Source organism: Dendrobium catenatum, unplaced genomic scaffold, assembly GCF_001605985.2.
Source record: "Dendrobium catenatum unplaced genomic scaffold, ASM160598v2 fragScaff_scaffold_325, whole genome shotgun sequence".
Lineage (NCBI taxonomy): Eukaryota > Viridiplantae > Streptophyta > Magnoliopsida > Asparagales > Orchidaceae > Dendrobium > Dendrobium catenatum.
Window position 1 is genome coordinate 689,194 of NW_021318787.1, and position 26,865 is coordinate 716,058.

General features: G+C 36.4%; 1 protein-coding gene across 5 annotated transcripts in view; it reads right to left on the reverse strand.

Annotated features, from left to right (window-relative positions):
- Positions 1-251: 251 nt before the first annotated feature.
- Positions 252-26,865, reverse strand: part of LOC110100890 (mitochondrial intermediate peptidase, mitochondrial) — a 71,005-nt gene continuing 44,391 nt past the window's right edge. For all 5 annotated transcript variants that reach the window (XM_028693593.1, XM_020828604.2, XM_020828606.2 and 2 more), the window contains 6 exons: positions 22,893-23,009; positions 2,954-3,079; positions 2,806-2,873; positions 1,468-1,603; positions 1,178-1,343; positions 252-969 (listed from right to left, as the gene is read on the reverse strand). In XM_028693593.1, the coding sequence (XP_028549426.1) occupies positions 731-969; positions 1,178-1,343; positions 1,468-1,603; positions 2,806-2,873; positions 2,954-3,079; positions 22,893-23,009 (852 nt within the window). In that variant the 3' untranslated portion in view covers positions 252-730. The remainder of the gene's footprint in view (positions 970-1,177; positions 1,344-1,467; positions 1,604-2,805; positions 2,874-2,953; positions 3,080-22,892; positions 23,010-26,865) is intronic.

A 26,865-nucleotide genomic window follows, 5' to 3' on the forward strand; every position in this document is an offset into this window, starting at 1 on the left:
AATTGATATTATTCGGGTCTAGTTGTGACGGCTGAAATATTTTATAAAATTGATTATCAATTTATTGTAGGAAAAACAACTTAATTATTCATATTAAAAAAAAAAAAACTTTTCACCGTTAAAATTATTTAAAAATAGTAAGTTAAGAATAGTTAAATAAATTTATGATTATTATTTTAAAAAATGATAAGAAAGCTGTCCCAAACTAAGCTCTAAATAACACAAATTTCACATTGAAATAAACTAAATGATGAACAAATCAAATGCATTTAAACCGCCTAAAATTATACAGTTAAAAAAGGGATAAAATTTCTTGATCATCCTAAATGATAATATTACACTGCTTGAATAAAATAACACTTGACCCAAAAAAATTCATTTAATAGATTATATGGACAATAAATATGACTATCTAGTTATTAAATAACCAAACAAGTTACACATTTTGAACAGTGATTCCTTGGTATGACCTATATGTGAACGTATTTTCTCTTCATAAAATCTTGGATGGATTAAATAAGCATTTGTACCAGTTCTTTAAAGTATGATTCCATCCATCAAATCAAAATACTAGATAGTTGCTTCAACATTCCAACCACCAAGCAAGAAAAAGAAAGCTCATAATCCACAGCAATTGTTTGGAGAGTCTTCAGAATCAACACTCTTCATGCTGCAATATCTTCAGCCACTGAATCTAGAAAGGAGGGAAAATAACGAGCAAACAATTGGTTCACAAGTTCATTTCTTTGCAGAGGCTGCTGGTATCTGGAACAATCCCACCATTATAGCTTCTGAGAACGCTGTGGCCAGCTAAATCCCTCAATAAGTAAGATGGATCTTTCGCTCCGCCATGTTGTAAGAACTTTGTTCTGATGGCTGTTCCAGTGGAAAGACACAAGGGATCATCACGGCAAACTTTCTCCCAGATTGTCGCCGCAAAGCATTTTGCATAAAGATAACTATAGTAACCTAAAATGATTATAAACAAAATCAGATCAATATCAACATATTTAGGTTTCGTTTGGGACGGTTTTCTTCCTACTTCTTATAGCGACGCCGTTTTAAGAAGCAGGAAGAAAGCCGTCCCAAACAAAGCCTTAGTCTAGTTTAATACTAGGAAGAAATGATCTGGAATGGACTCGGACCATCGGAATTGATGAAGTATAACAGAACTTACCAGCTCCATAATTTATAAGATGACTGAATCTAGTATGCCAGTGTGTGCCCTCAACATGTTTCCAAGTGGTACATTGTCTTTTCAGGTCGGCAACAATGGAAATTGTATCCATTGGACTGGCAGGCTGCTCTCCGAATAGTGTCAGGTCAATTAAGGAGTATAATATCTGCAAACAAGCATATATAGTAGTAAAATAACTGTTTCCCAACACAGCAAATGAAGTTCAATTTGACTGAGAACTTTTTTTTTTTTGGTTATTAAGGTATAAGGCATATATCAGATAGAAATACCTGGCGTTGCAGCTCCATAGCAGAAAACATGTTCCTAGCACGATTCATACTATCAACCAGTTTTTCCGGAATTACTTCGCCAGTTGAATAGTGTCTGGCAAACGTTTTTAAGACACGATAATCCCATGCGTAGTACCTAGAGAGAGAGAGAGAAAATTGTTAAGCCGAATACGTCATTTCCAAATACAAAGACAGACATATTTAGGTGAAAAAAGAAGAAAGAAAAGCAAGAAAAATTCAGCAAGTTAGCCCCTTTCCTTTCACGTCAATAATCTGTTGAAGGCTAACCAAGCACCGCACTGTGAATGATTTTTTTTCCAGAATGACTATAAACAGCAGTCCATGCAAACATGAACATACAAAATCCGAGTAGTTCATAGGATCACTTAGAATATTTTTTCTTCAGTTAAAGTGGAAACAATTGGGAAACTTACTGGTCAACAGATATAAACTAAGTAATTTTGTCTTATATTATAATTATCTTAATTAAGCAACATCATGTCATAAATGACTATGAGTTAGAATGATAACCATTTTAGCTTAGTCGACCATACTACATGTATTTCATGAATCTAAATCAAAAATTGGAAAAGAAAATAGTGTCTAAAGCCCACTTACAAATAAGGATATTGAATTCAAGAATTTCAATAAACTTCCAACTTCGATGCAGGAAACTCTGCAAGAAGTTAGCTTTCCTGCTATCATGGTATAGTCTGAACTGAAAATTTATCAACTACATTTACTTGGAAACAAAGTTAAGTTGCTACATTCCCATGCATGAAACAAGTCAATTATCTCATTCTAATCACAATAGGCCTTCAATGATAAAGGATGGTATAACAACAGGGAATTTGAAAGATATCACACTGCAAAGTATGCTGTTTAGTTGGACTGCATACATACTCATTTTTGAGCAGTAGCTACCTCTGCATCAGAGTAAAAACCAAAAGATACCCCGTAAAAAATATTGAAAGAAGGGAAAGAAGGAAAAAAAAAAACTTGTCCAAAGGAAGTCCTTGTAATTGCGATGGGAGAACAAACGTGTTTTATATAAACAAAAACTATTTCATCTCAATCTTAAAGAGGTGTTTAATGTAGCGCTGCTATTAAAGATGCAAATTCTAACACCCGCTTCTCTGCATGATTACAAACTTGTGTGACTTTAATTTGTCACAAATCTGCACCTCCCCGGTCATTTCCTTTCAAATATGACAGCACAACACCCATTCAAAGTGAATCAGATGAAGAAACAAATTTAAAACCACCAGGCTCATGAGCAGATTTTTCTCCATTGAACAAATATTACAATGTAATCCCCAACGTTTAAAGATAACATACTCAAAAAGGTTTGAGGGGGTCTCAGCAAAGTCAAGAACCACTCTGGTGCCCGAGAAGTGCTGATAATCCTATAAAAAAATTTCCATATGATTAGTGCTGAATAAAAATTAAGGATAATGAGTTATCAATTACAACTACCATCAAATACCGTTCTTGAGAAAAGTGAATGAAGAGCATGTCCAAATTCATGGAAGAGAGTTTCAACATCCCAGTGATTAAGCTTTGAAATTGATGATCTTCGTGAACTCGGGAAATTGCAGACCAAAGCAACAATCTACAATGCTTCCAGCACAATAAAGGTTAGAAATTTCATCAACATAAAAGATGATTGGAAAGTTCATATTGATAATCCACAACAACCTAGCGCAAAAATGGAAGTCTTTGCAAGAGGTACCTGGAACTAAAGGTTTAAAAATAGGATCAAATTGGTTGGTTTGACCGGTCTAACGGTAATTTATTCATCAAACGGTTCAATCCAACATAAAAGACATTTTACACAAGAACCAAAAAAATCATGATGAACCAAAGATTAAACCTTGAATTGGTGAATCGTTCACTGTTTGATTGAACCGCTTAGTTCATTTTATGATCAAGTTTTATATTTAATACCACCATTTTTTTCTTATTAGATAGTTGAAAAAGAGTCTCAATGTAAATAATATAAAACCTTCATTTGTAATGTCTAAAATAATTTAAAATATATTTATGCAATTGGGTATCAAGGAATACTTTAGTTCAACTTACTTTTACTTATATATCTTTTTTTTATAAGTATATGCATATCTTTTTAACTGATAATAAATTTCTCTATGATTAATTTCATATTTATAGTATCAATTTTTTTATGGAAGGAAATAAAAGTTTCAAATGATTATCTGAATTTTGATCATATAAAAAAAAGATTTATCATTTAGTCTGGAGGTTCTCCTCTCCTTCAATCTCATCTTTGGGACTTCAAATCACTCATTTTTTATTTGGGTTTACTGGATTTGGCTTCCACTGGTCTAAAATACACCTGGTTTAATCAAAGAGCAAATGAGCCTATTCATTTGAAGTTGGATAGAATGTTGATAAATGATAAGTGGTTGGAGACATACCCTAATTCCTTCTACGAAGTTCTTGCACTTGCTTGTTCGGACATTCGCCTATTGTCCTCTCTTTAGGCCAGTCTATAAAGTTGAAGCATAGATTTCTTTTTAAAAATTTCTGGACAAAACAAGATTGTTACTGGTATGAACTTTTTAACATCTTTGCTCAACCAATTCATGGGAATCCCATTCATGGGTTATACACCAAGCTGAAAATTTTCATAGAGATTATCAAAGAGAAGGATTGTGCAAGTTCTTATCATCTCTTCTCCAACCTTTCTTCTCTTAAGGACCAACAAGCTCTCTGTTTAGATATGATTAACGTAAATCCTCAAAATCCTTCATTGAATCATAATTTGAAGAGTATCAATGCTCAAATTTTAGAATGCTCATCTTCCTGAACTAATTGGTTGCTTCAACGTGCTAAATTGAAATGGCTTTCTCATGGGGAAGATGATTTAAAATTTCTTCATGCGAGGATCCAGAAAAGAAGAAATCATAGCTCATCTCTTTTGTTTGCTAATGAAGATCCCCTTGTCAGGCAGGATTTGATTTCTTCTATTACACAACATTTTGAAAAACTTTTTAATGCTCCTCCACCCGCTGCTTCAAGGGATATTTCCTCTATTCCTCTAGGTAATGTTATTCCTGCTCATTTATCAGATTTGCTAACCGTGGTGGTTTCTGATGAAGAAATCAAGGCAGCCATTTTCAATGGGAACTCCAATTCCTCCCCTAGCCCAGACGGGTTTAATTTTGAGTTCTATAAATCTAGCTGGCTTATCACAGGTCCTTTGGTTTGTAAAGCGGTGAAATCCTTCTTTTCTAAGGGGTACCTTCCCAACAAAGTTAAAGCCACCGCTATAGCTTTGATCCCTAAATCTGCTCATGCATCCAATGTTTTGGATTTCAGACCTATTGCTCTTTGTAATGTTTTTTATAAGATTATATCCAAAATCTTGTTTTTGAGAATGAAGGACATTATGCCTACTATAATTGGAGAAAACCAAGCTGGTTTCATTAAAAACCGAATTGCAACGGATAATATTCTTCTTGCTTATGAACTTCTTTTGGAATTCAAAAAGTCGGCCAAAAGAAAAATGTTGTGTGCCAAATTGGATATTCGTAAGGCATTTGACTCTGTATCTAGAGAGTTTCTTCTTGCCCAAATGAGACAAAAAGGTTTTCCCCCAACCTTTTTACAATGGATTAAAGCTTGTATTTTGGATGTACACTTCTCCATTTGTATTGATAGTGCTCTGGAAGGTTACTTTCACTCTTCATCGGGCCTCAAACAAGGATGTCCCCTTAGTCCTTACTTGTTCTGTATTGCAATGGATCCTTTTACTTGTATGATTAACAACCCTGCTTGTCAGGATAGATTTATTGGGATCAAAACAAAGGAGATGCAACTTTCCCATCTTTTATACGCTGATGACCTTCTTATCTTTGGAGAAGCCTCGAAAGAAAACTGTGACGTTCTCTTGGACATCTTAGACTCATTTGCTAAGGTCTCTGGTTTAATGGTTAATCATGATAAGAGCAAGCTTATTATTTCTAACTACATTTTTAGTCCTATGGCTGTTTGTGAGGCTCTTAATATTCCTTCCTCTTCTGCTAAAATGACTTACCTTGGCATTCCAATCTCTACCAAGAAACTTTGTATTGCTGATTTTCAACCTCTCATGCAATCTATTGCTAATCACTTAGTGGGTTGGAAAGCTAGATTGTTATCTCTAGCGGGTCGTCTTCAATTCCTTAAATATACGGTTTGCAATACTATTGCTTATTGGATTTGGGGGGCAATTATACCCAAATCTTGTATTAAGAGTTTGAGCAGGATATGTGCTAAATTCCTATATTTTGGCGACATGGAGGCCAAAAAACTTCACCTTATAGCTTGGAAGAGGACTTGTAAACCTAAAAAGCTTGGAGGGTTGGGTATTCCGGATTTTCATGCCATTCAATTTGCTAATTATTGCTCGCTATTTTTCAGATTTTATAATGATAAGTCTATCCTTTTCTCTTTTCTGAATACTAAATATGGTACTCCCTGGACCCCGGTTCATCATAATGCCTCCATCCTTTGGAGAGAAATGGGGAAAGTTGCATTGCAAATTTCAACAAAAGTATTCATTTTGAAGTAAATTCTAATAACAAGTTTGCTATGTTATGGGATCCATGGATTGGTGGTCGGACCTTACTGGCAGTTCTTCCTAGCTGCAATATGGAAAATCACGTTCCACATCATGCAAAGGTCACAGATTTTTTGGTGGAGGGTTTTTGGGCTTTTCCGAGCAATAAACAATGGGTTTTATCTCAGACTTTGGGGCATATTGGTATTTCCTATGATTATAATTGTTGCAACTCGAGCTTATGAGTTTATGTTTTTTATGATAACAAATATTATGGCTCACTTTCTGTTGTCTACTTGTATTTGCAATATATGTTTGTTTGTGTGTATACTAACATTTCAGGAATACCATGCAACATCAAACAAAGAATCAAAGCTTTAAGATTGGGTTGAATAATGTTATGTTGTAAAAGGGTCTGTAATATTCATTGAAGTAATTTTGATTTCTTGATTTAAGTCTTGTAAGGGTGTATGCTTACTTGGTGATCATGCACACACACACTCAAGGGAGTGAGATCTAGTCAAATCCAGAAGATCTAGTTTTGAACTAATTGTACTGGACGATTTTGGATCGTCCAGGACGATCAATACAAATCATGCCTAAATTGATCATGTGATTAGGGGATTAATTATGGTTAAATTTTTCAATCCGATCGTCCTGGATGATTTGTATATCATATAGGACGATGTTTGCCGACATGCTTGATTTTCCTAAATCGTCCAAGCCAAAATACCATAATTTTTTTCTAATCGTCCTGGACGATCCACAATATCATCCTGGACGATCTGTACATTTTTGTATTAATCGTCCTGGACTATCCAAATATCGTCCGGGACTATCAGGTCAAATTCTGCACATCGTATTGGACGATCCTGCGATCGTCCAGGACGATTCTGGGCGCCGAAATTGAATTTTTAGGGTTTTTGAAGCCCTCTTTTTAAGCGCATCGTACGAGATGATACTGCGATCGTCCTGGACGATGTTTGGCGCTGAAATTAAGTTTTTAGGGTTTTCGGAAGCTCTCTTTTTATGCATATCATACGGGACGATCCGACGATTCTCCTGGACAATAATGTCAGTTTTGCAAATCTATTTATAGACCTCTTGCTTTCTCATGAAGAGTGTCTTTGGCATCCATTGAAGCTTCATTCTTCTGGAGGAAACTTGAAGAGAGAGCTTGAAAGGGAGAGAGGAAAGGGTGGAGTTTGAGAGAGAGAGAAGATCCTTGGAGGGGGTTTCAAGGGAGTGTGGAGGGGGTTCCACACGCCTGCTCCGGCGAGATTGCACCTTAGTACCATCAGATTCAAGGCTCGTCTTGAGGGAAGTTTTGGGAAGAAGAAGATCTCTTTGGTGTCAAAGGGCCCGGCTACTCCGCTGCACCGGGGAAGGTGGAAGTGATTTTGTAAGGGCTTCTCCGCCTAGCTGTGAGGTCTAAGGGAGAGATACTATTTAGTGCAATACTCGGATGGTGCCTCCGAGGAGTGGACGTAGGTCAAGGTTTGACCGAACCACTATAAATCTGGTGTGTTCTTTCCTTTATTATTTCCACACTATGATTTTCTTTGTGGTAAATTTTGGTTTTGGATGTGATTGCGTTTTTTATTAAAAGTTTTTTAAAATACTAATTCACCCCACCCCCCCTCTTGGTTAGCCTTGAGACTAGTTCATAAGGGCTTAACATCCCTAACGAACTTTCAATCGTAATATTGGTTGGAAAGATGGGAAGTTGCCTACTTTTTCTTCTTTTACCAATTTTTATTTCCGGGAGGAGTCCACTGTGGATTGGTATAAATTCATGTGTCATAAACATCATGCGCTTAAATACTCTACTTATACTTGGATTGCTATAAATGGTGGGCATAAAATGGCGGAAGAACTTATCAAGTGGAATATTGAGGTCCAACCCCTTTGTTTTTTGTGCTCTTCACACAATGAATCAAATTCTCACATTCTTTTTGAATGTGATTATGCTTTCTCAGTTTTAAAAAAATTGATACCTGGATTGGGAGATTTCCTTTTGAGACCTCGGTTGTCTCAAGTTTTGCTTCTCTTGGGGGAAAAAAGCTATATGCTAAAAAATCAAAAAGAGTTTCTTCTTCTTATTGTTTGTTGTACCACTTACTATCTTTGGAGGGAAAGAAATGAGAGAAGATTTAATCACAAATTTAGAAGTGCTTCAACCTTATGTTCTATCATCAAGTTAGTGGTAGAGGAGAAGGTATCCTCTTGGCAGCAATGTGAAAATCTGAGTATCACATGGCCTTCTTAATGTTGTTTTTTAGCTGGGAGTTTTTCTGGACGCCTGTTGAATTTTTTTGTTGGAAGGATACGGCTTTTGCTGGTTGTGGGATTCATGCACTCTGCTTTCTTGGAGGTTTTGGCTGTTTCTTGTGAAGTTCAGGATGGGAGGCTAATCTAGGAGTTTTTGTGATGGTTTTTGAGTGTATGCTTACTGCTGGTTTATGCTATCCGAATTTGCTAGAGTATTATGGGGTCCTTGGATGGCTTTTTGGAATCCTAGGACTGATTTTGAATGGCAGATTTTATGATGATGGACGATGATGTAGCTGCTAATCATCTCCTTGGAGGGCCTATTGGGCAACCAGGAGGTTTCTGATCGGTGACGCTGGATTTCTGTTGGTTTTGGGAGATTAGCAATCTGAATCCAATTTTGGGTGCTCCATGTCTATTTTGGGTTGTCTTTTCTCTTCGTTAGTTTTATTCTGTTTTTGGCTCTTTGGGAGGTATAGATTTTTGGTTATTCCTCTTCTTTTTGTTTGAGGTTTAATCTTTTTATTATACCTTACTTGTAACTTTTTTTACATAGTAATATATGGGCTGATGCCCTCAATTTCCCAAAAAAACAAATATAGGTGGTTTAATTTAAACTATATAAGATTTTTTTTTTATTAATTTAAATATATAAGATTAATCATATATATGTTCTATATTTCATAAAATAGTTCTTATTTTTTATCATATATTTGCATCATTATTGTAATATTTAATAATAATCATAAAATTTTAATATTTATTACATGCAAATTAGCCCTGATTAAATTCCGGTTGAACTTTTGAGCCATGAGCATTTCATTCTAGTTCAATATTCAATAAAATTTTCAAAATATTGATTATAGCAATATAGATTCAAAATAATTTAATATAATGTAAATTAGTATTACAACTGGGGAACAACTTGATCCATAGCTAATTGGAACATTGTTATCATAATTTAAAATCTATCTTCAACAAGCAACTAATTAAAATTTTAAATCTAAATTGGTTGCTATTATTACAAAAAGCAATCAATTAAAATTTAGAATCTATTTTCTTGTTTTCCATTCGAATTTGGCCGAATGCGCCTCACGTTCCTACAACTCCCACACCTCAAAAATTCAAAGAAGAAATATATCTCAATCAAAGAAGCAGAATATAAAATTTTATCCCATTTTTGAACAACACATCTAAGCATATATGAAGCTCTTTTAATATCAAAAGAATTGAAGCTCAATATCAAAAGATCTCCACAAAACTTTAATTTAAGCTATTAAAAATGTGGAGAGCATGAAGTGCAAGTATCAAAGAGATGCTTAGCTTAAGTTCTATGAGCTTAATATAAATCAATCTTTTCATTCTCCAAAGGTGATCTTATACTCAAAACAACATAATATAACTATCTCTATATGTTATTATAATAGAATGGATTTAACATAAGAAAAAAAAAACTAATAATATAATTCTTCTCTGGACCGGCAACTGAACTGGTTAACGGTTGAACCGAAAAATCTGATCCGGTTTTTAAAACACTGGCAATAATAATAATAATTTTTTCTTTATTTCTTCCTTTTTCTAATTTTGATTTTTTTGCTTTTTTGTTCTTATTCTTCTAGAGAGAGGGGTTAGAGAGAGATAATGTGAAGAAAGAGTTAGAGAGAGAATGAGGAGAAGAGTTGAAAAGAAAACTAGGTGTTGACCCCTATATCTCAAACCACGCAAGAAATGACCCAAAATGGTGAATAAAGTGATACGCGCCTCAGCGACGCACATCACTTGAAGGGTCAAACGACCTCCGATTGCCAAATAGACAACGTCGTTGTGATCAGGACGCTGAATTCTACTAGGTTGAGGCCCCTCGCAATTGAATCGGACGAGATCGGTCAAAAGGGACAACCGACACCCGAAATTAAAGCTCGAGGCTGATCAAACGATGTCGGATCGATAAACAGACTTCGCCAGTACGTTTGGAACACCGTCAATTTGTCAAATTATGATTATCGTCAAAATTGGCATGCAAAATGAGGCAATCAACACGCAAAACGGGGTGATCAGCACGCAAATCAAGAAAGTGTCAATCAAGACTATTTTGACTTATTAGCACATTATATCATTTTGGATTATTATATTTTTAACATCATTATTTATTTAAAAAAAAAGAAGTCAAAAAATAAATCCCATCGCATTAATTACTTGACCTCGTATTTGTTCAAAATCCCATAAATCTGGCTGCTTGGCGTCAAAATCCCAGGAATTCCGTTGATTACCTCGATTAAATTCGTCTGCTCCACGTTAAAATGAGGCCAAGGGCTATATTATTTTTCCTCTCCGGAGCTCCTCACCCTCATCCTTTGCTCTTCCAAACCGAAGCCATTAGCCGGCCACATCTCCTTCCCGTTGTTCCTCCACCTCACTTTGAACCTCAACAAAAAAAAAAAAAACCCACGATCTCTCATGTCGAAATCTTGCAGTCAAAGCTCCACTCATGCATGCAGGCCAAGGCGTGGCTTCTTTACTCTTCTCCTCTCCTGTCCATCTCCAAAAACCATTCATTACTCCACTTCAACCAAGCCTTCTCCCTATAGCCTCAAAAAGAAACATTCCTTCCTCTCCTTAATGTAAAATGGCTAATCCCACTTCTTCCTCACGCGAAGTTGCCCTCCTCCTGATTCTTTTTCTATTGTACCGAATGCCTGAGATGGAGTTCACGACAACAGCTTCCTGTTCCTATTCATAGTCTATTATGCCGGCTTCAACTTCATCAAAACGAAAAAGTAAATTTGTTGTTTGTGGAGTCTCCTGTAGGTGTTAGCCTCTCCCACTCAACTCCAGTCCGTCTCCCTATGTCAAACTCTTTCTCAACAACAAAATAGCCCTCATGCAGTCATGCCATTCCCTGATCTCATCGTTTGTCCAAGACAAAAGAAGATCCACTCAAATACACTTGCCTGCTCGCATGCCACCCGACGCATGGCTCTGATCTTCCACTCCCTCACGCAAGAAGCCGCAGCATCTTCTCAATCTTGTATTTCTCTGTTTCGTTTGAAATAAGTTATGGACATGAAGAGCCGCTCTTCCACTTGCTCAACTTCTCTTTTTACATGCCCTGATGATAAAAAGGGGCAGCAGCACATGAGTATTACAAGTTGGGAACTTTCCATGGAAGACCTTCTAGTTGTTAGATGATTGACCTTGCTCATTCCCTGAGAAAGAACACTAACGAGCTGCTTTGCTTAGCTTGTGTCTCCCTTGTAGATCAGTTTGTACATGAAAGGGCTAACAAATGAAAGGTATCAAGTTGGGGTTATAGAACTTGAGCAGTATATTAACATGTCTGGAAATATATATGGAATCTGTCACTACTGTGACACTAAGAGATGGCACATGAATTCAAGCACCAGAAAATTCTCAGATTTTATATGGAGATGAGCCACGGCTTATGCTTCTAAGGGAGTGGAATTTGTTTGATTCAATGATTTGTTCTTCCTACACAACAAATCAACCTACAGCAACTTGGTTTTGCATGTTAATTATTATCAGTAACTAATATAACTAGTTATTAATGTTATTTTGTTATTGTTATCATCAAAGAAAAAGAGATTTGTACAAAAAAAAGAGAAGAAAAGAAAAGAAATGAAAAAATGCGTTGTCTTGATTTTCGTGCTCTCTTACCTCGGCATGCGTGTCGAGCCGGCAAACCGCCCATACACGCTTTTTTCTAGCGTGGTGGGAAAGGAACCCGGCGCGACACCTACGACGACGTAGGTGAGCGACCCCTCGGCTCCAAAATCATATTCTCGACATCCGTGTCGAGCCGGCAAACCGCTCATACACGCTTTTCACTAGCGTGGTGGGATGGGAAGCTAGTGCGACGCCTACGGCGAGGCCGGGATATTCATAAGTACCCGCTCGCGGGGAAACAACTGCTTCTCTTTTGCAACAGGTACTGAAGACCCATACATGCCTCTGGCGTGGTGGGAACAAAGATTTCACGGCCGCGATGTCCTCGTCCGAGGGCACCTACCGTACACGCTTTTCTCTAGCGTGGCGGGAGGCCCAGTTTCCCGTAGTTTTCCCCTAAACGGGGGAGACGCCGGGAAGCTGCCGAAATTTCGGGTGAACATATAACTAAATTTGGGACTTGATTGAACATCAAATGAACTTGATTGAACTCATGGAACTAATATTTGAGCTTGAACGAACTCAAAGGACAACAGTGGACATGCATTTGAACTTGAACTCGGACTTGGACTTGGACTTTATTCGAATATTTACTTAAACATCAAGTGAATTAAATACAATAATTTGAGACTTGAAGATTGGACTCAAATGAGCATTGAATAACAATAATTTGAGACTTGAAGATTGGACTCAAATGAGCATTAAATAATTGACTTTAAATCTAACTTGGATTAAAGTATAAAATAAAAAAAAAATTATGAATTATGTGAATGATAAAATCAAAGATTCATGTATAAATTGATCATATGCTTTAACATGCAATTTTTTAGACAATGAAAAATTGCAATTTGCAATCATCATCTCAATTGTAATGGAGTTGTTGGTGAGTATACAAAAAGAAAATTTGTAAGAAGGTATGGCTTGGTTGCAAAGCCATCAAAATGAGAGCTTTGGAACAATGATGATTGGTTGTAATACTTGTGCCAACTGCATAAGCAAACATACAAAGTCCCTTATATAATGTGGATTGCCGCCTTATAGACATGTATACAACGAGGGTGAAGTGCAATAATATGTTTATGAATAACGTATGGAAGATGCGACGACATACTTACAAGCAGACACATCAAACGATAAGGCACACGACTCCCTCTACATGTAAAGGAGCTTTTAATGAAAATACTAGTGAATATAGTAGATCATTAATTGGCTTGCATACAGATGATGACGGGGATATGATGCATGTATGATGAATCTCCCGTGCATATGGATATTCATGCGATGTGAATATTTGCAAGGACAAGGATCTACAACACATGAGAACTCCTACAAGTTTCTATAGGGAAATCAATAATAAGTGTGGCTCCTTTTGTTCATTATAAATGTAGAAGTGCACATAACATACTACAAGCGACATCAAAGAAGCTACAAGGAACGCAATGTTATATCTCTTATCAACAACAATTCAATTCCAAGAAGATATAATAACGAAGGAATTGCAACAATCTCATGCATACAAACAAATTTCAAATAATGGTTTCAAACATTTGAATAAACAACCTTTGAAGATAAAGGACTTGCAAGTGCGATGTGCTTACAAATAACAATAAGATGTTGAAAGATATGTTGTGGTTACAAGACCATAACCTAAATTACCTTGTAGAGTAACAACTGATCTGCATGCAAACAATGATAGAAGATCTGCAATACATACAATCCCTCTATGAATGCATATATATGTATAATATGCCAGTTATGGGTAGATACAGAAAGATTTCAGTAAATGCAATATCCTGAAGTCAATTCCAGTCTGTGAAGGAATACATATATCTGCCTACTTGTAACAGTGACGGATGTACTGAAAAGACCAAAGAACGCAACAAAATGCATGAAGAATACGACAAGTGCAAGCTTCTACGACCTAAAGCAGGAGATTAGTTAGTGCACTACAATCTACCTACATAAATTATACAAGTAGTGCACAACAGTCTACCTGTATAAAGCAGCGAACAATTCTAACGCCACGCCACCGAATCTGCAACACTTATACAAACAGACAGAAGTCGTCTACAATCTACAACGCACCGCCACCGGATCTGGAACACTTATACAAGCAGGCAGAAAGCGTCTACAATCTACAACGCATCGCCACCAGATCTGCAAAACTCGTATTTAGCAGACAGAAGGCATATAAGAGATTAAGAGCTCATGAAATGTTGTGTATTCTAATGACAATTACTTGCACAACTAAAATATTTTAAAATATCCCTGCACGTGCACCGTAATTTGTATACACATATGTACACTAAAGGGAAAAATACAATCCTGACCCGCATGGGCCCCGGCGAGCGTGTTATTGGTACACACGTGACACCTAGAGATGATGTGCGAGTCGATAAGTGAATTCAAGTTCGAATCTGATTCTTATATGCAGATCAATAGTAGTCGACAGGGTTCGAACCTTTAAACAAATACACAACTGTGGGGACCGGTGTATTCGTTTTAATACATTCATATTAGGCCTTCAATGTCTATAATCAAGAGAATTCACTAAATAAAGGCATAAAGCCTACAAAACCCGATCCTCCTAAGCAGGTAAATAGGAGTGGACAGGGTTCGAATCATCGGATAAATATGCGGTCACGAAATTGACTGGAATATTTATTTTGTACGTTCATATTAGGCCTTCAAGGTTTTTAACAAAGAAAATTCATAAACAAGGGCATGAATCTTACGAAACCCGATCCCCTATCTGCAAGTTGATAAGGTCGACAAGATTTCATCAATGAATGACCCCAAACACTCCGATGATGGCCGTGTTGAATGTTTATCTCAACCGGAAGGGTTAATTTCAAATAATTCAAAATGCCATTCATACCCACAAAAATCCAAAAAAAAATCTCAAAATCCAAAAAAAAATATTTAAAATTGAAATTTAACTATCAATCACTTAAAGCAAAATTCGTTAACCCTCCGCAACAGTTTGCCGGGGTGGACAAATTAAAATTTACTTCAGCTCACATTGGGCCAAATGCCTAGTCAAAAATATCACTAGGATTCATTCTCAAGCAATCTCCTTCCAGTAAGGACGTGGTACGTGTCCTCTAACCAGCGGTTTTGCCGTCAAATGGCACCACAAGATAAACAGTTATGACCTGAGGCCCTATGAATCGAGTGGTTTTGCCGCCAAATGGCACTACACAATACCGGTTATGGCCAGAGCCAATATGTTCCTTAGTGGCATCAAATCTTTGAGATATGAATCAATATGATATGATTGATAGGGCACAAAGCTCTCTGTTAGCTAAGGTGGATTCAAATTTGTCCCCTTAGACAAACACCCACCCCAGGTCTACAAGGTCCCCTTGGATGAAGCAACCCATGGATGCCGACAAGGATCCTTCTGTTAGGTTGGGTCGACTACCTCCTCTGACTAAGTAGACCAGGGATCACGATGGTCCGGGATGACGAAACCATGGGATCTTGATCGGGTCTATCATCCATTCCCCCACCATCCGCTTTAAGTGCAAGATAGTGAAATTTCCATTTTAAATATTAAACTTTTTAAATTCCCAAATCCAAACCCATGTTGTTACTATATGCCAGATAACACATATCTCTACGTATCTGATTGACGACTAGCCTTAATCGAAAGTTCTCTCTCGTTATCGGGAGGGGTAATTAATTATGGGAGCTTGAGCCTATAGGAAACCAGAACTCAGATCATAAAGTCCTCGCAAAATGAGGGCAAAATCTCTGGGTAGTGTCTTATCTACAAACTCATCACTCTTCCAAAATTTATCCCGGAACTTGTTCCGTTAAAACTCCCTCGCCGAAGAAAAGCAAAATAAATCAGCGGGCGAAGGCCGGGGCCGAATTTTCGGAGACCACACTAGGGTAGGAGAGGGAAAAAAGAGGGAGAAAGTTAGAGAGATGTTGAGAGGAGAGAGAGTGATTGATATAGAAAGCGAGGAAGAACATTAGAGTGAAAGAGAGGGAATGAGATTAGAGGGAGAAAGAGAGGTGAAGAATAGAGAAATGGAGAGGGAGACGACAAGTGAAGCAACAAAGTTGCTAGGTAGGCTAAAGACGATGGTGATCAGCGCAAGTAGTGAGAGCAGGGGTTTTGGACAGCGATTGTGTGAGGCTAGGAAGTAGCAGTTGATGGTGACTATAAGTCAATAAAAGTGTGGCAACAACAACAATGGGTATGCTACTGGTGACAAGGTCATCGACGATAGTGTCAATGATGACCAGTGTTGCATGGAGTTATAAGAAGGAAGAGGAAAGGACAGAATGTAAGTAATGACGACAATAAGAATGGTGGTAGTATGCAGCTAGGGCTAGTGCAGAGGGCGGTAGAAGCAAGTCGACAATAGGCTATGATCGTTCATGACAAGAAGAGATGGAAGGAAGTAGGTTGGCAAGGACATGAAACATAGGGAGGAAGAGAAGAGTATGGAGAGAGTGAGAGAACTTGAATGAAAGGAAGCTTGAGCAAGAGGACTTTTTTTAAGATTTAAATATTTTGATTTTTATTCATTAAATAGGCAAGAGTTCTTGCTCAACAGAGGTTGTGGGCATGAGACTATGTTGCACCAATACGGATACGGCGACATGGATACGACATGATACGGACACGGAACACATCAATTTTTAAAAATACAAGATACGGGTACGGCGCAGACATGACATAATAATTTATAAATCATACATAAAAAATAAGAAAGCAATCAAACCATAATATTTGAAATGACAAAAAAATGACTCCACAAAAGTTTGTTATCTTCATTGTTGGGCTCTAATGAACCCTCACTAGTCCCAATTCCACCTCCACTACAGCTCATTATCCTAAGAAAGAATAAAAGGATTGACACAAATTGTCAGTTCAAATGTTACAACTCCAAATACAATGATCAAATGTTAGATAATCAACAAGTCAATGGAAGAGTTAAAACTCTTGCCTAATAATAATTTTGTGGCATGATTCCACTAATTATGTTGTTGCATGATTTGGTGGCATATTTATTGAATAACATATGAGAGCAAAACTTCTTTCTTTTTTCCATTTAAGAAGACATAAACCACAATAAAATAATTTTTTTAATATATGAAACAAAAATCAAAGCATTATAAATGTAAAATAATTTGATGTCCTAATATCCTATTTTCTAGTAAACTAACATTAAGGTAAATGGCTCAAAGAGATTGCATCTAAATTAGGAGTGTATCAAGATAGGCCAAATCAAGGACGAATGGATTCAAATGATGTTCTCGTTAAAATTTAAAGAATAAAACCTAACTTTGCTCAAGTAAATTAGCAAAAAATATTCATTCATTTGTCATGTTCTTGGCATCAAACACCAAAACAATATAAGTTGTAAATTTCCTTGATGAATTTTCCTCGTGAAAAGAAATTAAATAAGGCAAGATTAGAAGACAACATAAATGAACTGAACCTTCGTGTGTGGCCTCGTCTCGTGTAATCAACGATGGAAAAGAAGTTCGCAGTCGCCTGGCCTCGTCTCACATAAATGGATGTTCGTCTCACCTAAACGAATGCCTTGCGTAAACGGATGCTCGTCTCGCATACGCCCTTATCTCGAGTATCGCCTCACCTCGTCTCGCATATTCGCTCGTCTCGCCAGCTCGGCGTCAAACGCCTCTCCTCTTCTGCTCCTTTGACGAAATGATGAAGACAAAACTCGCTCGCAGTCGTGGATGCACGCTCGCCAGTCGTATAAACAAAGGAGCCCTAACACCTCATCTCACGGGTTCGAAAATGAGAGAACCTCGCTCGCAGCCGCAGAAGTAAATACAACGCATTTTTAATTTTTATTGTTTTGGATTTTTTTCGTTTTTCAACGGACACGAATATCTGATATGCATGTCCTTTTGAAATTAAATAGTATTTTAATTGGATAAGGCTTTGTCGTTTCTAACACGTATCAGACATGTATCCGTGTTTGACACATATCCGATACAGCATGCCTTCATAAATAGGTGTATCGATGCAACATAGGCATGAGATGATGGGAAACAAGGGAGGTATGGGAGAGATTGACATTTTTTTATTTTAATAATAATATAATAATAATAAATATATTGATATATTATTATTTATGCTGGATACATATTTGTCTATGGATGACACCCAATCTTATTACCAGGCGAGCTTTCCAGGTACACTTAAGAACCTATGTGAGAATGGAAAGAAAAAAAGAGGAAAACTCTATAGTGAATAATCCAGCAACTCAAGTATCTATAATACCAAAAAGGTTCAAAATGTCCCTCTTCACCCTTTGTTTAGCGGGATCCCAGGGCTGCAGGAAATGTTACATCAATAAATAAATAAAAAATACATAAGATAATGACTCACAATACATATTACTTCATACACATGTCATGCCCTAACTAACTTGATGGTTTAATGTTTATCTTACTTTTATTTCATGTCTTAGGGAGAGACCAGTAGTATTAAGTGCTTCAGGCCAAGTATATTGATGAGTTCTAAGCAGAAAGGGTTGCAGCTGATTAATATTTTGAGGTCATCAACAACTAGGGGTGGACTTCAAGATTGCTTAGTAATAGGAGGCGAGTGCGTTTTGGTTGCAAGCATGATGGGCTCCACGACCGGCTGATTATAATGGGCGAGCTAGAACTCTCTTGGATGGAAGCTTTCTTATAGTTGAGATAACATGAGGTATATAGTGATTCTCGTCACATATAGAGGAGAATGACTGCCCCTTTAATGGAGGGTGAGTGGTGAATTGAGTAATTCACGAGAACCCATGACTGACTTGTGAAAGAAGACTCCCCTTCGAGTGCTATGTCGAGTTGAACCTTGTGGTCCTTAAGCGAGTTCCCTCATAGGCCCATGAGTTACGAGTCCATTTGCTATGACCTGCTGACTACTCGTTGAATATCTAAAAAAGGCATATGCAATTATACAATTTCATTTTATTTTTATTACATATACCAATATATATTTTACAAAAAATTTGTCGTCATGTGCAAATTGATTTCATGTCATCTCCACACACACTCATGCGCAATTTTTTTTAAATTTCATTGCACGGAGACCACAAGCAATATGATTGTCAATCTTACATGTCTCAGCCATTTTGAATGTATCAGTGCTATCCATTTTGTGAACGAATGTCGTTTGAGCAACTTTGACTTTTGGTTGACGAGTTTTAGATACCTTTTGCATGACATTGTATCTTTAACTCATTTCACCATGTTTTGCTAAATCGACTTCAAGGTGCCTATCAACATCAACATCTCATGCTCAATGATAGCTGGATTAATAAAAAATTTGAACTAGAGATGTTAACATTAAAATGCCCAAAATCCCATAGCAAATTATTTGGGTCTTAAAACCTAATAAAAATATAAAATCACAGATTTCTAAAAATTTATAAACATACAAGAAAAATTTGAGACTCAGAGGCAACAACCATTCAACCATTGCAAAAGTTTGTCAAAGGTGACAAATTTAAGATTAACATTACCTCACAAAAATGCCAATATCATATCAAATGTATTGTTATGATCTCTCAAAAGAACTCACGTTAATAACATCATGGAAAGTGTCCTCTAGCCAGGTATTTTTGTCAAAAAATGGCAACATAAATAATTATTAGGATTGGGGCCGCCAAACCGAGTGGTTCTAGAGCCATGCAACACTATTAAATTATAATCACGGCTAAACCAGTAAGTTCTTCAAAGGCTTAAAAATCAGAATAGTGAATCATAAAATGCTATAAGGCAAAAAGCTTTCTATCTATGAAGGTTGAATTAAATTGTCCCCTAAGACAAGATTTTATCCAAGATCTATAAGATTTCCTCGGACAACTTAACCAATGGCTCCTTACAAGGATCCTTTGTCCAAATTAGGTTGACTACATCCACTAAGAAAATAGAATAAAATTCATGACAATTTGGTATGACAAAACCATGAGATCTTAATTGAATTCATCATCATTTCTTTCACCATCTACTTTAAGTTAAAGGCAATAATTTTTTTTTCCTAAAATCAAAATAGTTACTACTATAAGCTAAATCATTAGCCCCTAACAATTAGCCTTAATTGAAAATTCCATCTCATAATTAAATGAGGTAATTAAATATAAGAGCTTGTGATACCTAAAACTATATCATAGAGTCCTCATAAATAATGGTGAGATTTTTTAGTAGGGTCTTAACTACAATCCAATCTATCCACCAGAAATTTCACCTATAACAAAAACTCTCTTTGAAGATCCGGGCATGTGAATTATTGGAGCCCACAAAAATACCCCCAAATTTTTTTTCTTCAAGTCAATTAATAGTTTATGCGAATTGACTAGTGTTTTATCATGCCATTAACTAACACAGTTTAATTGATTAGTGAAAACTACTTTGCATATATTTGCATCGCATCCTTATTACCCTACATCATTAGCTATTGAGTTTAGGTGATGTTTGACTTTGCTAGGTTGTTGATGTGGATGTTGAAGCCAGCACTAGCAAGTGATTTCTTAAGACTTGAAAGACATTGGATGTGATCATATTTGTTCCATAAAACTTGGAACATATTTCCATTATGGAGGTTGGAAGAACCGCTCAAAGAGGGATTGCACATAGGGATGGGATATTATGATATCTCACTTATCCGTGATGTACGTTTATTCAAGGTTGACAGCATGCTAATACGTTTATTCAAGGTTGACAGCATGCTAATGATTGATTGGATTTATAATTTGGTTCACTATGTTAGTTAAATTAATCTTATGATCATCACATATGGTGGGGCTTTTTGGTTGCGCATCTTTAATCTTATAGGTAAATGGTTCATTTCTAGCTACAAGTTGATATCATTTCATCTTACTCATAGGCATGATTTACAGGCTTGAAATTTGATAAATAGGCTCTTGTACCTTACATGCTTGTAAACTAATGATGGAAAGAGATCACAAAAAAAGCATACTTGCGAACTCATCCTAGCCACAGCAGTTGGAGGCAAAATTAATCGAATGAGTTGTTGTAATCCATGTGTAATTATTTTCCATGATTATCCTATTTTTGAGTTGGTGTGATCAAATGATTAAATGACATTTGCATGGTGCATATGAGGTCAACTTAAAGTTTTACTTTTCTTATTCTATGATTTATAATCATTATGCCGTTATTTTCCGATATGGAGATGTATGGGATATATTAGGGATGTAAAAAGGAGTCCTGATGTAATGCTTGTTGAGGTGAAGGACCTTCTGAGAATTACTAGCTAATCAGAACAGACAAGCATTAAAGAAATATGTTTACTTTTTACGGAAGGCTTAGCTCATGTCTCTAGGTGTCAAGCATATTTGTATTTTGTATTCTCTTATAGTCAGAAGAAAACAATCAAAATGGTTTCATCTTAGGTGAAACTGACAACTTTGGGGTACTAACCTTACAAACAAGATTTAAAATTACACAATTAGGTATTGAGGCATTTTTCATTCATGAGGCGAGGCGTAGTAAGCCTCAAAAGTATTTTCAGGCATAAGTCTCAAAATTCAAAAATAGCGTAAAGTGAAAATGAAAGTTAAAAGTGATTTTTTATATAATAATCAAATAATATATTAAAAGATAATATATTAAAATTCTATTAAACTATACAGTTATATATATATATATATATATATATAGATTTTAAAACATATAAGAGATGAGTCCAAACATCACAATAACAAAACAATATAAAATATAAGAATTGCATAAAAGTACTGTATAACATTAAGTTCAACTTCTAAATTCCATCTTTCCCAATTCCCTGCTCATTTATATTTAGTTTCTAGAGAAAGATTACTATACCAACTGATATATCATTTCACTAATAAATAAATAAGAAGGATAAGGCATACATCTCAAGCCAAAGAGGTTAGTCACACCTCAGTTAACTAAGGTGTCACAGGAAATGATCGAAGCATACGCCTCAGGATATTTTCTTCAAAATTGCACTGTGGCGAGCTTTATATTGCGCAATTTTAAACCGTGAACTCAAAGATGACTTCAAATATAGATATGTATAATAACCAAATTTGTTAGTTTTGAATGTCAATTATAACAAAGTATTTTACCCACTTGGAGCTAGAGTCTCTTTGGGCCTTAAAAATTTTAAGGCTAATTTTATCGTTTATGCAGTGCAAGCTTCAATTATAACAATGCTCATATTAAAACCTATGAAAAAGTAGAAATAGTTTTTGAAGGGAAGAGAGTCTAAAGAAACAAATGTTTAAGAGCTATGCATGTATCGAGGAGTGCATGCATGCATGAATATGTATGATTCCAAATGACTGATTTCTATTCAATTTTTATTATGTCCATAGTTTATCTAAGGGGCATATCTGTTAAGTATACATAAATCAACATCTAGATTGGAAGTATTTGACTGATATTTGCAGAAATTATATCATTTTGCTAACAATTCGTTTACAAGGATGTGAATCAGGACATCTAAACCTGAAGTTATGTCATTGTTGAATAAGGTTCATAAGTAGCCATTATTGATTATGAATTAACTAATATGCCAAAAAAACCCAATAATGACGGATGATTCAAGGATGCTCCAATGACCCAAGGTTCTATGGAGGTGCAATGCCAAGGCACTGTTTAAGTATCTTCATAACACTATTGCCTCTGAAAACTCGCAACGAAGGCATCCTAACCAAGAAGAAAGTAACACAAGCAAAATTGAAATATGTATTCACAATTAATTTGTCCAACTAAAATGTTCCTACCTTTTTTTTAATTTTTTTTTTTTAATGTTCCTTCTACCTCTTTAATCAAATACAATGGTAAAAGATAAACACTTTTTTGAAATTAGAAAGCATAACATCAATATGAAATAGAAGGGTGTTAAAAGTACAAGAGAGAATCATACAGGTAGTTGATATTGTGAGTCGGATAACCGACGGCCACCTCTCACAGCAAAATGTGCACAGCCTGGATATTTACCATCCCTGGAGTAAAGATCTAAGTACAGGAACCCCAAATCACCCTGTTTTTATTTCAAGAAAAAAAAAAGAGTTTAGTTGAATAGAAAGGCTTATATAAAATAAAGAGAAAAAATATATATAAATTATCTTCCAACGGTAAGCAACATCAAAGCTGCAAATGAAGCACAAAACCATGCTACCAAGGAGCATTCAAACATACAACTTAAGCAACATCAAATCTGCAAATGAACACAAAACCATGCTACCTAGGAGCATTAAAGCACACAACTTCAGCTCAAGGAAAGCTTTGGACCAAACAAACTCAGCTAGTTGTTGCAAGGTTAAGTAAATGGAACTTCACTAATTTTGCAAAGGCCGTAAGCATGGTACTCACAACTTTATCATAATTTCGAAGGAGCACCTTCAAAATTGAGCACACATATTGATCTAAAAGGCACTATTCATTAAATCTCATAGACTAGGGTAAGAACTGAGGATAAGTATTATAGTGGTGGCTAAGATATCTATCAGGACAGATACCTTAATGGGTATCAGGCTTACATGTGCAAGTGCACAGGCGACTAGATCTTGATGCAGATCGAAAGTCTATTACCTATACAGCTTCTGTTGCAATTAGTGTTGAACTCGGCAAATTGAACAAAAAAAGTAAGCCTTCTTTAATTAAGAAATCTCACAAACAACTAATTTAAGAAACACCTATAGAAAACGATAGTTCAATTCAGAACAAAGTGGCAACCGATAGAAAAGCAGCTTAAAAGCATAAATATGCAGCGTCCTAATTAAGATTTTTTTAGATTAAACCATACACCTGCATGCATTGAGTGCTGCTAATGATAAAAAGAACTTGACTGCAAAGAAAGTAACTCTTGATGTAAGGTTCAGCTGTCATATGCCACTTCTAGTGCCGTGGCTTGCCAAAAACAGTCTTCAATGCCAAGACTGAGAAAGACAACTTGAGGCCTGTAGAGTGCCGTGCAAAGAAGCTGCTCCAACAAGAGTTCAGTGCCTCCGTGAGAGCCAAAATCCATGAGTGAGCCTATGATGGTCAAATTAATAGCTATTAGTGTAAAAATAAAGTCTTACTGAAGTGTAGGATGGTGGTGGGTTTGTACCGCAGGCATCCCAAGTTCAAGGCTAGTTTCTTAATTAGGGGGTTCACCCCTTGAGCTTTATGCTCTGAGAGGAAAAAACATGGAATTAAAAAACTTAACAAAAGTTGATTGGAGCACCCCAAATTATAGGCATGGTAAAGGCAGTGTTGAAATTTAGAGTGGTCGTTGTTGGGAGTTTCTAATCTAGTGCCACCTCTACTCTAAAAAGCACCCTAAACTGATATGCCCTCTGATGGAGAATAGTTTGGCCATCTAGCAAATCTGAGGAACAAATCATAGTTATCTACAGTGAGGAGTTGTTGCTTTTCATTTTTGAACACTCTACTTTGCTCGCTCGCTCGATCAAACTCGTTGGCTGAGCTCGCCCATGCTCACAGCCCGCTCATCTGCACAATCCTGTTTTCCCGCGTGATCATGAGCGCCCGTGCTTACATTAGGGTCGGTGAACCAACAAACGTGGTTCTCACAAGAGAAGAGATACCCTTAATTCTTGTCGAATTAACAGGCTTAGTAGCAAGGAAGCAGTCCATCAGTAGCAAGGAAGAAGGTGGCAGATACCAACGAGGTAGGGGGCAGCCAACTGGACAGTGCAAGCCAATACTATCGATACATGAGCTTCTTTGTGTGAAATGGATATCGAGAGATACAAAGGGTCACGATGTATTAATAAGAAAATGAGTTTATTTTTAAATACCTAAATTCTAAAAAATTTGAGAGTCACGCCTCATAAGTATTGAGACGAGGTGTGCCTCAGGCAATAAAAGATGTACTCCTCACATTATAACCTTGAGATGCATGCCTCAAGGCAAAAGAAACAAAATCACGATGAGGTGCATCTCAAATTGCTCAATTTTAAACCATGACTACAATAAACCTGTAAAAACAACCTGCCAATGACTGAAAAAATGAGAAAGATGATAGGATAATAAGAAATCGTTAGACTAAACAACAACAAGACTTTCTACCACATCACCAAGAAAATGAGTATTTGAACCAAAGAAAGCTGTTGCACACTGATAATTTTGGAAATTTCCAACCACAACCGTGGCCTGCAGGAGTCTTCAAGATTACTTGCAATTTGCGGATATTTTTCTAGATTTCTGAAACCTCAGAGGTTATACCTACTAGAAAGTCTGACAGTCTTTCAAATTGAATCCAAGGAGAAATAAGACAATATTAACTAACAAATGAACAACTGAGAACCTGATGAAAGAACTTTATTCAAGTCAAGAAGATTGCAGAATCCCTTGGTCTGAAGATGATCCTAAGATGCTTCCCTACTTGATCGTTGTTGCAACCTGAGAAAAACAGCAGGAATGCATGTGTTGGAAGATAGTAGGTTACCTTAGGTAATGTTTTCAATGTCCCTGGCCTTCAAGAACTCTTTTGCCCACACCCAGGTGATGCCATCTTCCATGGATGTGCCCGATTGTAGAAAGAATACCAAGGGAAACAAGAATACCAAGGGGAAGGGTTGTTCGGCCTTTTGCCATGTCAGGTTGTGTACAACCACCGATAAGGCTTTACCAGCCAGTCCCTGCCACCCGGGATAACCAAATTCAGGAATTCGGTTACAACTCACCTTCTACTACCATCAGAGAAAGTTTTTAGAGTGTCACATTAATTGTAGCAGAGTCCTAGACACCACTAAGATCATCTTTCACGTCTCTCCAAATTGGCAATCCTCATACTCGGGAAAACTGGAAAACTAATTCAAACAAAAAACTGTCCTCTAACTAGAAAGAAGGGGTATATATGGGCTCATCCTTAAACAATACCGCAATTGCCCTATTTATAGAATTACCTAATCAAACAAGAATGTACAGTATAAAACAAAATCCTAATAAAAGAAAGGTTAATTACAAAAAGTATCCCCAAGACAAAAAATAAGATTAATAACTATATCAATTGGGGAATAAGAAATTGTCATTGAAACTCATGATGATGTTTAGCATACTCAGGGGGATAAAAGAAAGGTGGTTTCTAGTTATTTTGAATGAGTTTTGTTGCAGCCTAAAATGATTGATGAAGCATAACATCATTAGATTTTTTGAGATAAGATGCACTATCAATAATAAGATTCTTAATGTTATTATTGATAGAGGGAAAATGATAGTGTAGTCTCTAGCATTAGTTAAGGCTTTAAATTTAAAGGATTGAGAAGCAAGCTTCACCATATAAAATTGCATGGATCAAGAAGGGCCTAGAAATTCAGGTGATGGTAATTTGTAAAGTCCCTTTATCAATTAGCAAGCAATAGAAGACTGAAGCCACGTTAGATGTGGTTGTATGGATGCATGTCATGTTCTACTGGGAAGATAGTGGGATTGTGATGTTTACACTGCTTACAAATGTGGGTCCGAAAATGCACGCAACTATCTCTATGCCCTTTTTTGTTCGGAGAGAAGAATTTTAACGAGTTTAGGATCCGGGATAAGTTTTCATAAGATAATTAAACCATAATAAGAAAAGTTACCCTTTAAAACATTAAAATAATATTTGAACATTTTCCTTCTTCAACAACAACAACATCAAGCCTTTGTCCCACTACATGAGATCGGCTACATGAATCGTTTTTTGCCATTGTGTCTTGTTAAAAGTCAAATTCTCATTTAAATCTAATAAAGAAAAATCATTTCTAAAATTTTCTAACCAAGAATTTTTAGATCTACCTCTACCTTTCTTAACATAAGTCAAATCTAATACCTCAACTTTCCTAACCGGGTCATCGGAAGGCCTCCGTTTACTGTGACAAACCATCAAAGGAGACTCTCTCTAATCTTAT